General features: G+C 32.2%; 1 protein-coding gene across 1 annotated transcript in view; it reads right to left on the bottom strand.

The window, feature by feature from the left end:
* LOC137630529 (uncharacterized) overlaps positions 1-14,839 on the bottom strand; it is a 315,029-nt gene that overhangs the window by 40,154 nt on the left and 260,036 nt on the right. Inside the window, exons 17-19 of the mRNA XM_068362046.1 lie at positions 12,299-12,468; positions 8,147-8,304; positions 807-1,027 (exon numbers count right to left, since the gene is read on the bottom strand). Of these exons, the coding sequence (XP_068218147.1) occupies positions 807-1,027; positions 8,147-8,304; positions 12,299-12,468 (549 nt within the window). The remainder of the gene's footprint in view (positions 1-806; positions 1,028-8,146; positions 8,305-12,298; positions 12,469-14,839) is intronic.

Genomic DNA, 14,839 nt, shown 5'->3' with positions numbered 1-14,839 from the left:
TTATTGTCCATCATTTCTTTGGAGTTGAATTTTATGTGAATGGGTGTAGGTGCACGAAGAATCGTGTAAGCAGATTAACTGGAAGGGAATTTCAGTGTTACCAACAGTATGAACTGTCCTCAATGTCCGTGGGGACAAATTACAATTTAGTTGGCAACACTGACTTACATTCGCATATAAACTTTATACGTGAGTGTCTACATCTTTCTGTCCATAAAATTAACTATTAGAAACATAGAGAGATTATAAACAGATTTACTATATATAGACACCTACGTATGTTTATATATGCACATATACAATATATATATATATATATATATATATATATATATATATATATATATATATATATATATATATATATATATATATATATATATATATATATATATATAAATATTATATATATATATATATATTATATATTATATATATATATATATATATATATATATATTTATATATATATATATATATATATATATATATATATATATATATATATATATATATATATATACGCGTTCTTATATAAATGTGTGCATGGGTATAGAAGGCATATACCATAGGGGTTACATAACTAAACACCAAATCTAAACATATAGCTACAAAGCTCATAAATAGCAAACACGCAACTGGTCATTTTGCCCAGAGGGATCAAAGTTTCGGGGGAACCACTTAAGGATGGGGGCGGGGGGGGGGGGGTAAAGAAAGGACCTGTGAAACGGATTTTGGGATCTTGATCAGGATGGATTGCGGTTAGGGAGGGGGGGGGTGGGGGGGGGGGTCAAGGCTAAACAAACCTCTGCTTGAGCGACAGTGATCCGGAGTAATTGGAGGAGGAGAGGCGATCCAGCTCCCGCCGGAGGCGACCGTCCCTGTCCTTGTCCTTTTCGGTGAGGGCACGGCGCCGCTCGTCATGAAGCCGCAGGAGCTCAGCCTCTAGCATTGCCCGCCTGTCGGTGGATGCCGACTTCAGCTCTTCTCTCAGCTGATCCTTCAGGTTCTGCATGTATTCAGGGAGCTGGCGGGACCAATACAAATAGCCTGAACATTCCATGGCATGCATAAAGAGGACGACAGATGTAGAGATAGATAGATAGACAGATAGACAGACGGGAGGGACAGATTGGGGGAGAGACGGACATATATAATCCGCAGGAAATGGTGGAGAGATAGACAGACGTGAGAGAATGTTAATAAGATAGTTAAACATATGGGCGGAAGAAAATATAGAGGTAATAAAGACTGGCGGAATAGAAAGACGGAGAGATTGACAGAGACGTTCTGATGGAAAGACAGACAGACAGATGGATGGCATGGTAAGACAAGAGATATATCCAGCCAGACAGGAGTTTTAGATAGAGAGACAGTCAGAGTCACAAGGAAATAATAGAGGTAAACAGAGAAACTAAATAGAAGATATAGACAACTGATAGAAAACAATAGACGCAGAGAAAGTCAGAGGAAATGGTTAGACTGATGGACGTTAGAATGTATGTAAGAGAGAGAGAGAGAGAGAGAGAGAGAGAGAGAGAGAGAGAGAGAGAGAGAGAGAGAGAGAGAGATCAGGGATACGAGAGAGAAAAATGTGGCACTGGCTAATTCGATTCATAGAGATCCTACAGGTACAGCACACACGTGTCCCATATCACAACATGCTATTAAAATCATCCGAGATTTGAAGGGTCTCCATAGTGGAAAAAAAATCTTCCTCTTTTTTTCTCTCTTTCAAAATCACATGATGTATATATGTATATGTTTGGTTCATGCACTATACAAAGCAAAAGAAGACACGTATCTAATCAAAGTTAGTAAAGTTTGGACGGGAATAAACAGTTAAAAATCCATCTACTCTACAAACAAACCACTAGGTTCCATAGTGGAGGTTTTCTTCCCGCCATCTTGCAAGCAAGTCACCCACCCCCAAAAAAAAAGTTCTTACAAAGCTGAACTTGTGGCACGAAATCGACAAGCTTTGAATGAGGGTAAGTACACTGCAATGATATCAAACGAAAGTTCTTACCTCGAGGTTAGATGAGCTTTGCTAATCGCTAAAGGAAACTCTTTTCCCATCAAAGAATGTGAACGCTTTTGACAACGTTTCTCTATTCTCTTTCTCTCACTTTTGTTACCAATAGGTCAATTGCAAATTGACACGTAGCGTTTATTGACCGGAGAAGAAGTAGGAGAGGTATAAGATGAAGGTGGGGTTCGAAGCACCAATTGTACCCCCGGGGAGGGATAAGAGCGGGCCCATCATGGCCATGAGTGGGCCATGGCCCAAATAAGATGACATTTGGACCAAGGTCCTTGATTTGGACCATGGGGTCATTCGACATCGAACTGCAAAAGCCTAGCAAATAAATGACTGGATTATTAAAGCATTCACATTCGAAATTGGTTGATTTTCCATCGCGTTTTTTTTGTGGATTAGAATTCTTAGTTTACAAACAGCTGTTTCATGGATATTTTGATCTAACGAAGGTTATTGACCTCAGTCCTTTTAGCATTTGCGACATGAGACACGATCCCCTATCTTAACAACACTTATTTATACACATACATAATATGGGGGGAAACAGAAAGGGCTAACTTTTAGTAGTTCAAAACTTTATAGGTATACATACAAAGAGAGAGAGAGAGAGAGAGAGAGAGAGAGAGAGAGAGAGAGAGAGAGAGAGAGAGAGAGAATAATCGTGAGGAAAAAGTGCGATAAAATTTTAGAGTGAGGTTTAAGATGATAAAATTAGTCCTTTAAATTAGATTATTTGTATATTAAGGTTTAATCTATTCTTAAATACAATACGTACTCGGTAAATTATGTCATTACTAGGTATTTATTTAAAAATATACAACTAACATTACTTAATTAACAGTAAGGTGGGGATGAAATAGTTTATTTAAGATTAATCCTTATCACATAGCTATCTTTCAGGGGTAAAAAACACTTAAGACTGATCTTAAAATTATCTACTCTAAGTTTCTGCTTATCATATCAAGGAATGTTTTCCTCGAGCTTCGATTATCATCATATTTTCCAGGAGTCTTTCTTTACATTTCACGATAAAAACAGAAACGCTGATGAAAACGAGGAAAGGGAGAAAAATTGAAGGAAGAAAGTGTATGTGGAAGAATGCGCATTTTCTCCCTCGTTCTTAAACCACAGAAAAGAGCAATTGAAAGTCATGTTAGTTTATGAATTTATCCATTCATATTAGAATGCTATGGATATCCATTGTCTTATATTGATTTATGATATTTTTGTCAATATTATGGAAAAAAAACTTTGTTTTTATCACTGTCTGACGTACAGTTGAACACAGAGGTCCCTGTCACACCTCATTCCGAAGAAGCGCAGCTTATCACACCCTTTCTTCGCGGGGAGTAACCAACAGATAGTGTAGGGGGAGATGGCAGAGGTGGTAGGTGGGGCTACACATAGGAACTCTCCGTGCAGTAAGGGTGTAACAGTGTACACTTCCTCAGAGAACTGTGTGCTAGGAATTCCTATGTCCAACTGTACATAAAATATTGCCTTGCAGTGTAAAACCATCAATTCGATTCAGCGAAAGAAGATTAGTATTTGTATATTAAGGAACAGAAGTAGACTTTGCGCAAGTGTTTTGGCTGTAAATAGATAAATAACGTTCAGTATTTAGGATCGATTCACGTTTGGATATTAGAACCCTAATTGGAAGTTGAACTCGACTTTGAAAATACGAACCTAAACAAAAATCAAAAATCATGCATATAAATTTTTCTTTTTTTTACCATGGTTTCATTAATCACCTTAATATCATTTTCAAAATGATACTTTTGTGTTTTGTGGAAAGATGGAATAAATTTTATTTCTGATGGGATATCAACATTTGCGTATACGATATATGTTTATCTAATACCTAAACCACAAAAATGTGAAGATAAAGTATGGGCACAGATAAGGAAAATAAAAGAAGACGAAAAAAAGAGATAATAGGAATGTCAATTAATCCTGTTTAAGGTGTTAGTCTTTAAGAGGAGAACACAGATTACACTTCCACATATTAAAACTTATAAAACATTTTTTTTTATATCTTACAAGAGATGAAAATACTTGACTACCAAATTTCTCTTTAACGAGATAAAAATAAACGGCTTATGAAACTTTTTCTCATGATAGATTAACAAATGTCTTGTGAATTATTTTTTTACTATTCTAGCATAACTCATTTCCCTGTTATATCTACTATTCATAATAATTCTTATCAATGATGAATTCTTAAAATCTGGAAGTAGACGCAATATGCATTCTCGCAGGCAAAGTTGAAAAGGCATCCAGGAGAGTAGAATCCATTCGGACGAGATTAACAATAGGGTTATGGAATGCTGGACGGAGCCGGCAACATGCTGCTCTTAATCCAAAAGTAAGAAGAAGATTAACGGAACAGAAACTCAAGAAATTATTTTGAAGTGGTTTGGAATCTCGAGTGCATCAACTTACCTAGAGGAGGAGGAGGAGGATGGGGAGGAGGAGGATGGGGGGGGAGGAAGAGGTGGAGGAGAAGCAGGATGGGTGGGGGGGGGGAGGAGGAGGAGTAATTCAAGAGGATTTTGACTTTTTTCTTGTGCAGTGTGTGGAAGCCAAACCCAAAATGTAGTGTGCAAGAAGCGGAGAAAACTGTCCCTCCCATTTCAAAAGCTTTGGTTTAATGAACAATATGTCGTCGTCAGTGTTTTCCACAGCATTAAGTTGGGATGAATTAAAGAAGGCGAATGTGGCAAACTGGGAGAGGTGAGAATCAGGTGAGAATCAAGTGAGAATCAAATGAGAATCAAGGTAGGATTCATCGAAATGATCAGCAAAAACAAAGAAGAGAGAAATACCTTTCTTTTTCTGTCTGTCACAGCCGTTGTTGTTCCAGTTATAAGATTTATTTTGATTGTTAAAAAAAAGGACAATATGTCTTCAGTAAAACTCAGAACTGATTCTTTTTTCATCCACGGTATTTTTTGGTCATACTCATTTTGTAAGGAAAGTAATTAGATTTTTCAAATTCAGAATATTAATTCATTTACCTATTAATGGACGCCATTGCTCTTCCATTACAATTTCACTTAAAGAATAATTAATGTCTCTTGCCTCAGACCTTTAGGAGAATTCACTAAAATAGGCATAAATGCTGCTACTCTGATAATTTCATCTTTAATTAAAACCCTTTTATTAAGAGTTGCTTGTTAATTTGGTTTACTTGTTCACTCTCGTGTTCATTCACTCTCATTAGTAATACACAAACATACAGCTCAATAACTCATAAATATACATCTATATAACGAGATACTAAAACACACAATAACTCCCATATAACACTGTGGCACTAATGCACATTTCACATGGATATGACGGACAAATACACAAAATCATACATATATAGAGAAATTCAAACGAACACGATCAAAATTCACAAACTCATTCTAATCAGGTTTAATCTCTCCTAGTTGAAATTGCAACACGTAAAAAAAAAAGACATTTCAGGATATTTTTATTTCCTTCATAATCTCGTTAAAAGAAAAAAAACTGTTAAACCAGACATCTTTTGGAAGGAAAGAGAGTATAAGAATGAAAATACAAAGGAACATACAAGGTGTATCTGTGGAAGTTACAAAGGAGAAATATTAATCTGAAAAGATATACCTCACATTCGTCCATCAATTACTGATTATTTTCAGAAGTCTTGATTGTTTACATTCATGATACCCATCTTGCTTTGAAAAGTGTGTTGTCCCCTTTCTCTAAAAGTAGTAATAGTCATGCTTCTAATTCATGTGGTCAGGTTGTGATACAAACAATGAAGGAAGATTGGTGGCTGAAAATCTTGAGTGGGAACATACCAAGTCACTGATTAAGAGGAATTGATATAAATAGTAATAAATCTATATAAGTGCGCTAATTTAGGTTAAAAGGGTGATAACAATTATATTGATAACAGATGTGTGAGTTGTTCTAGTTATGGTTAGATATTAGTATCAATTGTAATGGAAGCAGTTGTGTCAGTTGCACTGATTAAGAATCAGTATCAACTGCAGTTAGACTAATCTGTAATAAGAGGTAAGACAGATGCACAGACTAGAAATGGTAATTAACAGCAACAGTATTGACAAATGCGAGTTTTACCATTTAGGATAAGAATTATCCAGAGGATGAGACAAATACCTTAAAAGTATAATGTCAGAATAGATGAGGTAGTGTTATGCCCAATTGATAACTTTTCCCTGTAATATCATAATTCTCCCAGATAATAAATATTCATGCAACCTAAAATAGATTTCATGCATAAGATGTTGTATCTAATATGATTTTCATATAAGACTTTTTTAATCTTTTTACACTAATAAAAGCTTTAATTTTTTGTTACTTATTAAATATTGAAATAAAAATCTATTGCCTTGTACAGTAATAAATATAAATTAAAAAAACAGAAAAAGAAGTTATACTTGATGAGCAACCGTATGAACATATATTGATTTATTGCTTGTTGACTTTTGTTAAATGAATAAGTAAATATTTCCATTGATATCCAAGCCTTCCTCCTTTGTAACTGGCTTTGTAATTTGCAACCCCTTGTCAGTAAAGTTGACGGTATCTGAAAAAAGCTTTCTTTATCTTGTAAGTTTCTTTTCTTCAATCATCAGTGTTTTCAATATCAATTTTATCATTTAATTCCTGACCAAGATTCAAGTCGAACCCACCCAATAAAATGCTCGCATTTCTGGAAACGACATTCGGAGCAAAGCGCACATAAAGAAATAAGAAAAAAAAAAAAAAAAAAAAAAAAAAAGTTTTTTATGACGTATCATATGAAAAAAATGTCCCAATCAGTATAGGGGAGAATTAAATCCTGCAATATGTAACATATGGTACACATATTCTGACAGGATATTATATTCTGAAATAAAGCGAAAGCAATGATGAAAACACAACAAAAGCCAGACAGCGCCATCTGTTGGGACACCTGCAACATATTCAACCACTTCTATTTACCCTAATTCCACAAATGAACAGTGTCCGGAGATGTTAGTTATTGGGAAAGATGTTAAAAGCTTCAATTAGGCTATGTATATATATATATATATATATATATATATATATATATATATATATATATATATATATATATATATATATATATATCACAGTCCTGAAAGTTTCTATATTATTTGGAGAAGTTTAATATCATACCTTCCTGATATATTTTTTTAACTAGAGGTAATAACTTTAACGAAAACCCATATACGTATCATAGCTATGATATATCCTTCTTCCCTAGGGTTAAAACCTCTGTCCCTTTCCCACATTAAAACAAAATCCGAACCTCGGTTTCTAAAATTAATAATAACGAGCAGAAACCCGTGTTACATAAATGCTACACGAACTGTTAATAAAATCGGGAAACTTACCTCTTTTATCTCAGTATATTTTTCAGTACTTAAGATTACAGAACACTTAAGACATATGGCGAAACTTCTTTGTAATTTTTTTTTTTCAGGAAAATGTCATTGGTTAATTTTCGAGAGAATATATTTCTGTTGTTCAGTAAAAAATCAGGATTTTGTGTCATTTGATAACCGAAAGTTTCTCGTGTACCGAATCCCCAAATGAATTTATGATCCCTGTCGTGTTTGTTAGTGAAAAAATAAAAAAGAAATGAAGTAATTATAAAGGTTTTTCAAACATATAAATATTCAGTATTTCATATAGCTATGGGATCAAGAAAAGAAAAGCGAAAAAAATATATAAATGCAATTTTGATTTCATATTTACTGCTTTTAACCACATTAATCCTTCAAACAAATCTTGAACGAAACTTTCCAAGTTTGAAACCTTAAGCAAAACGACCAATCGATTTGACATCACAGGCTAAAATGGCGCACAAACCGTCCAATCGCTGCAGAGAAATTACCTCAATAAACTTAACTTCATCAAACCAGTCACAGACACAGTCAGATATCAAAAGGACTTCCAAAAACTCCCTCTAAATGGAAGTAATAAATGCAACAACCAACCCTAAACCCAACCAATGAAATAACTCGTATTACCATTGGTTACCAGATCCTTTTAGTTTTCCTGCAATTCCTTTCCGTAAACCAAACGGAAACTCCTTACCTGTGACCCATAGTTATCGCTGAATGAATGTGGTTGGGTGTTGGTATAAATTAGGTGGTGGAGGTCGGGCGGGAGGCACTGGGCTATGCTTGCAGGCAATCCAGACTTCAGCTGAGGTCCTATGCTACCTGACCCATGCAGACCACTGGTTGTGTAACCTGTGGGAAGGCACTTGTTAATCGAATGTACAAGCAAAAATTCTTGTGTGCCCTACGCACACACGTACACAATATATATATATATATATATATATATATATATATATATATATATATATATATATATATATATATATATATATATATATATATATATGTGTATATATATATACATATATATATATATATATATATATATATATATATATATATATATATATATATATATATATATATATATATATATATATATATATATATTGTATATATATAAATATACATATATATATATATACATATATTTATATATATAGATATATATATATATATATATATATATATATATATATATATATATATATAATATATATATATATATATATATAGCTCTATATATACATATATATATATCTATATATATATATATATATATATATATATATATATATATATATATATATATATATATATAGATATATATATACTATCATAAGTATGTAGTAGCTATCATTCCTTCACTATGGGAACACATGACAAAAGATATTTCAGTGTTACTATTAACGTTAAAATGAAATTAATCACTTTCCTCGTTAACATTGTATCTCATTATCATTACTCAGATAGTCTTAAAGGCCATCATCTGTTGAAACAGATTTCCACAAAATGGAATGATACATAGCATGACAAAGATAATAGCAGGTATTGATAAAAAGTCAAATAAATTCATTTTTACCAAACAAAACCCATTTACAACATAATCTATTCTTTATTGTTCTCTGTAGCATTTGCACCCGTATCGGGAACAGAAAAAAACCATGAAAATTAGGATTAAAAAAAAATTCAGTAGCTAGTAGTAATACAAATTTGTTTTGAAATTTTGTTCAGTACAGTAGTTAGGGATACAGAAGATCAGATTTTATATGTAGTTCAGATGTTAGTCATACAGTAGAATAGGTTTATAATGTTGTTCAGTGGATAGTTATACATTAAAATAGGTTTAGAATATTGTTCACAAGATAGTCCCACAGTAAATTAAGTTTATGTTGTTGTTCAGAAGATAGTCATACAGTAAATTAGGTTTATAGTATTGTTCATATGATAGTCATACAATAAATTAGGTTTAGAATGTTGTCCAGAAGATAGTCACACAGTAAATTAGGTATAGAATGTTGACCAGAAGATAGTCATACAATAGATTAGGTTTAGAATGTTGTTCAGAAGCTATTCATACGGTAAATTAGGTTTAGAATGTTGTTGAGTGGATAGGTATACAGTAAAATATGTTTAGAATATTGTTCAAAAGATAGTCACACAGTAAATCAAGTTTAGTATGTTGCTCAAAAGATATTCATACAGTAAGTTAGGTTTAGAATATTGTTAAAAAGATAGTCACACAGTAAATTAAGTTCAGAATGTTGTTCAAAAGATACTCATACAGAAAATTAGGTTTAGAATGTTGTCCAGAAGATAGTCACACAGTAAATTAGGTTTAGAATGTTTTTCAAAAGACAGTCATACAGTTAATTAGGTTTATAATGTTGTTTAGAAGATAGTCATACGGTAAAGTATAGTTTTAGAATGTTGTTCAAAGGCTAGTCATACAATAAATGAGATTTAGAATGTTGTCCAGAAGCTAATCATACAGTAAACTAGGTTTAGAAAGTTGCTCAGAAGGTAGTCATACAATAAATGAGGTTTAGAATGTTGTCCAGAAGCTAATCATACAGTAAATTAGGTTTAGAATGTTATCCAGAAGGTAGCCATACAGTAAATTAGGCTTAGAATGTTGTTCAGTAGGTAGCCATACAGTAAATTAGGTTCAGAATGTTGTTCAGAAGGTAGCCATACAGTAAATTAGGTTCAGAATGTTGTTCAGAAGGTAGCCATACAGTAAATTAGGCTAAAAATGTTGTTCAGAAGGTAGCCATACAGTAAATTAGGTTCAGAATGTTGTTCAGAAGGTAGCCATACAGTAAATTAGGTTTGGAATGTTGTTCAGGAGCTAGCCTTCCATTAAATTAGGTTTAGAATGTTGTTCAGAAGCTAGCCATACAGTAAATTAGGTTCAGAATGCTATTCTGAAGCAAGCCCTACAGTAAATTAAGTTTGTACACTAGATTTCGTATAGAATAATGAAACCTGATCAGTAGCTAGTCCTGCAATAGATAAAGGATATGTCAGTGTCAGGAAAAGGTCGGACATTTCTGGTGAACTAATCGAGGATAGTTAAAGACTCAAAAATAGCCCGTATTGTTACCATTTCTAAAAATAATTTTGTACAACAGATAGAGAAAATCTTAAACACTAATTCGTAAGCAGTATTCGTATCAGTAGCACCTTTAGAAATGAATTCTTCAGTAAAATAAAATCATATATATATATATATATCTATATATATATATATATATATATATATATATATATATATATATATATATATATATATATATATATATATTTATATATATATATATATTTATATATATATATATATATATATATATATATATATATATATATATATATATATATATATATATATATATATATATATGTATATACACACACACACACATATATATATATATATATATATATATATATATATATATATATATATATATACACTGTATACACATACATATATATATATACTGTACACACACACACACACACACACACACATATACATATATATACATACATATATATATATATATATATATATATATATATATATATATATATATATATTTTCATACATACTTATTGGTAAGTATTGGTGAAACCCCCATTTGAGTTAATGGGATATGAAGGAGAGTAACATTACCGCTAATAATAATATCATATCTTTTGAATTTTCCGAGATGAAATGCACATCAATTATCATTCCTTTACTTTATTTTAAGTGACCAGGGATATAAATAAAGATCCTTAGAGCTTCAAGTCTTTAGACGATCTGGTCCACTTCTTTCAAACAGACCTGGGATACCCGAGTTGACCCTGGATCCAGGATCAAATACTCGTCCCAGCTTTTTGTTTTAAAAACTGACCTTGGATGAAATACTAAAGGTTGACCCTGCCAATGAAACATTAAAATCTTCCCTCAGCTATATTTGCTTTTCTATTTGGCTTGGAAATCTAAAATTACTACCAGATCTATGTTCAGAATGTATCTATAACGTTTAAAACGATTCCAGGAGACCAAAATTACTACCAGATCTATGTTCAGAATGTATCTATAACGTTTAAAACGATTCCAGGAGACCAAAATTACTACCAGATCTATGTTCAGAATGTATCTATAACGTTTAAAACGATTCCAGGAGACCAAAATTACTACCAGATCTATGTTCAGAATGTTCTATAATGTTTAAAACGATTCCAGGAGACCAAAATTACTAAAATTACTACCAGATCTATGTTCAGAATGTATCGATAACGTTTAAAACGATTCCTGGAGACCAAAATTACTACCAGATCTATGTTCAAATAGCATCTACAATATAACGTTTAAAACGCTTCCAGAACGCTAAAATTATTGCCAGATATTTACTCAGACAGCTTCCATAACGTTTAAAACGCTTCCAGATGACTTACATAAAAGCTCAGGATAAAGACCACTGGCGAAATCTAACAAGTCCCTTTGCGTCAATAGGCATAAGAGATGATGATGATGATCTGGCTTGGATTATCCAAAGCTGACTGTGGTTAAAATATAAAAATAAACTGCCTTTGTTTCTTTTTATTGGGTGGTCTGTATGGCTTATGGCTATCCCTGGAATTTAGAGATCAAAATCCTACCAATCTTTAATCAATTGATTTTGGTTACTGATAACTGAAACTGAACTTGATAGAAAAAAATACTAATTTTTTTCATAAACTGACCTGGGATAAACTTTGCTGACACGACGTAAAAGACGGAAAACCTCTCTTTTTTTATGCTGATTGACCTGTATTACACAAAATGACCCTGATCTTTTTCCACACTGACCTGGGATACCCAAAGCTGATCCTGGACGTATAGGTAAGGTGATGTCAGGCGTCTTCGAGATATTCGCCAAGTTGGTCATGCTAGAAGAAGGTCTCGCCATAGATAACGAGCCACCTATTCTAGCGCCGCTGACAGTGCCATCTAGTGAGGACTGGCGAGTCATCTGGGACCTGCAAGGAGTCCGGAAAAGTGAGTACGGTCCGGAAAAGCGGGAATGTTCCGGATAGGTGAGAAATATCTTAAATAATATAATAACATCTTTGTTTTCATGTTATGATGACATGATTTTCTCATAGCCAAAAGGGATTCTTTTTGTTGTAGGGGAACGGGAGGCAAATATTGGTAACACATTCTAAGTAAATCATTATCATATATAGTATATGGTAATATTCTTTGGTATTCCATGTACTACATGAGCATTGAGGTTGATCCGTATTTATCTAAATATCCTGCAAGAAGCATTTCATGCAAATGAAATGCAATGTCACATTACACATAAAAACCAATAACCCACACACAGAATTGTCAATTGACAAAGTCAGTACATCATGGCACTTTCATCTAGAACTAAAAATTCACCAAGGTAATGGATAGTTTACGACAGACAGTCCTGGAAAAAAAATATAGATTACGATTCAGACTAGCAAACCTATAGACTATAAATGATTTGTTATATAGATGCACCAGTCATTGCAAAATACATTTCAGGTCAATCACACATCTCATGCCAGAGGTTCGCTGCTACAGAACATGACACTTAAAAAGGACGGACGGCTGAACAAGCCACCGCATATAAAGCGGATGACGTCACAGCACGTGACGTCATCCGGACATGGACCAGACTCAGAGCAGAGACTTATGGGTATTTGATGATGCCCCCAAGCAAGTCGGTTGTGGGAAAACATATTGTAATTAACTGCGGGATGAAAAAATGGGTTAGCCAGTCTCGAGCTAAGAGAATAAAAAATGCAGTGGTTTAAAGCATATCGTAATTGATATTACGTCAGTTTAATAGTGTATCTTAATTGCGCCATATTTAATGAATCTAAAAATTTTCTAAATTTATACTTTATTCCAGTTCGATTTAACTGATGTTACCGGTCGTTTACGGCGAACAAATATAACGTTTAAACAAAATCATTTAATATTTAATTAGTAATATAAAATAATAGCCTGAAGCATTTAAAGAAAAAAAATTGGTATTTTACGATGACAAAATTTCATTTTAGGTTAAAGTGCTGGAATTAAGCGCCATTTTACTTTCAAAGTAATCTACTTTTATTAAGTAATCTACTTACGTGCTCGCTTGTTGTTTGAAGCCTCTAACAAAAGCAATTCAGTTTCCTATTGAAATTGATGTTTAAAAAGCCTTTTTATAACGACATATCGATTTAGAATAATTGCCGAGGATACAATTAAACTGTAACGTTTCGAAGTTTTACGTTAATCTTTTGTACATGTCAAGCTTTAAATAACTTTCTTTTAGGAAGAAATTAAAATCTAAATGTCCAGAGTCTGAACTGTGACATTTAAAGAATATGAAATTGGAATTTTCGTGATTTGAAAGTTTATTTTAGTTTTCATGTTTAAATAATCGGAATAATTTAGATATAGATAACACGATAAAAAAAGAAGTTCGAGATATTACAGCAAATTTCTCCCCTCTATTTTCAAGCTCTTCCTTATTAATCTGGATATTTTGAAAAAGATGGAAAATCATACAAAAATCATCTATTAGTTCATGAAATTTAATTTGCGTTGCAACCGATCAATTATGTTTCCAAGGTGTGTATTAGTGTACATGTGTATGTATTAACTTGTAAGAAAATAATTGAATTAAGATACTGCAACCTTTGTTTTCTAATAATTCGAACTAATCCTCGATAAAAGCTTTGATTTCTGTTTTTAAATTCTACTTTGTGACATAAAATCTAACAGCTGAATATTCTCTCCCAAATGTGGACGTGGAAAATGAAACATAAATTTGAGAACTATAATAAAATTAGCTTCAGAACGCATTTTCCTCTGCGTCTTACGCTATCAACAGCACTAAGAATGGCAGGAATAAGCTATGTAGATTATAGATACACATACATGATATATATTTACATAGATATATAATACGTATACGTATATCTAAGTGTGTAGTATATATACATACATATATAAGTATATTTATATATAAGTATAATATATATAAAGATATATATATATATATATATATATATATATATATATATATATATATATATATATATATATATACATTTATATTTATATATATTCATAAATATACATGTATATATATGCATATATCTACACACATATATGTATATATACATACATACATATATATATATATATATATATATATATATATATATATATATATATATATATATATATATATATATATATATATATATATATGAACAGATACTAAACATAAGCACGCGCTACTCAAATGTATTATCAAAATGTCTCATGAGAACTACATACGGTACATAACACAGAGTCTTAATTGAGGCAGGAATTTCATGC

Source organism: Palaemon carinicauda, chromosome 38, assembly GCF_036898095.1.
Source record: "Palaemon carinicauda isolate YSFRI2023 chromosome 38, ASM3689809v2, whole genome shotgun sequence".
Classification (NCBI taxonomy): Eukaryota; Metazoa; Arthropoda; class Malacostraca; order Decapoda; family Palaemonidae; genus Palaemon; species Palaemon carinicauda.
This window is presented reverse-complemented; position numbering and strand designations above follow the sequence as displayed.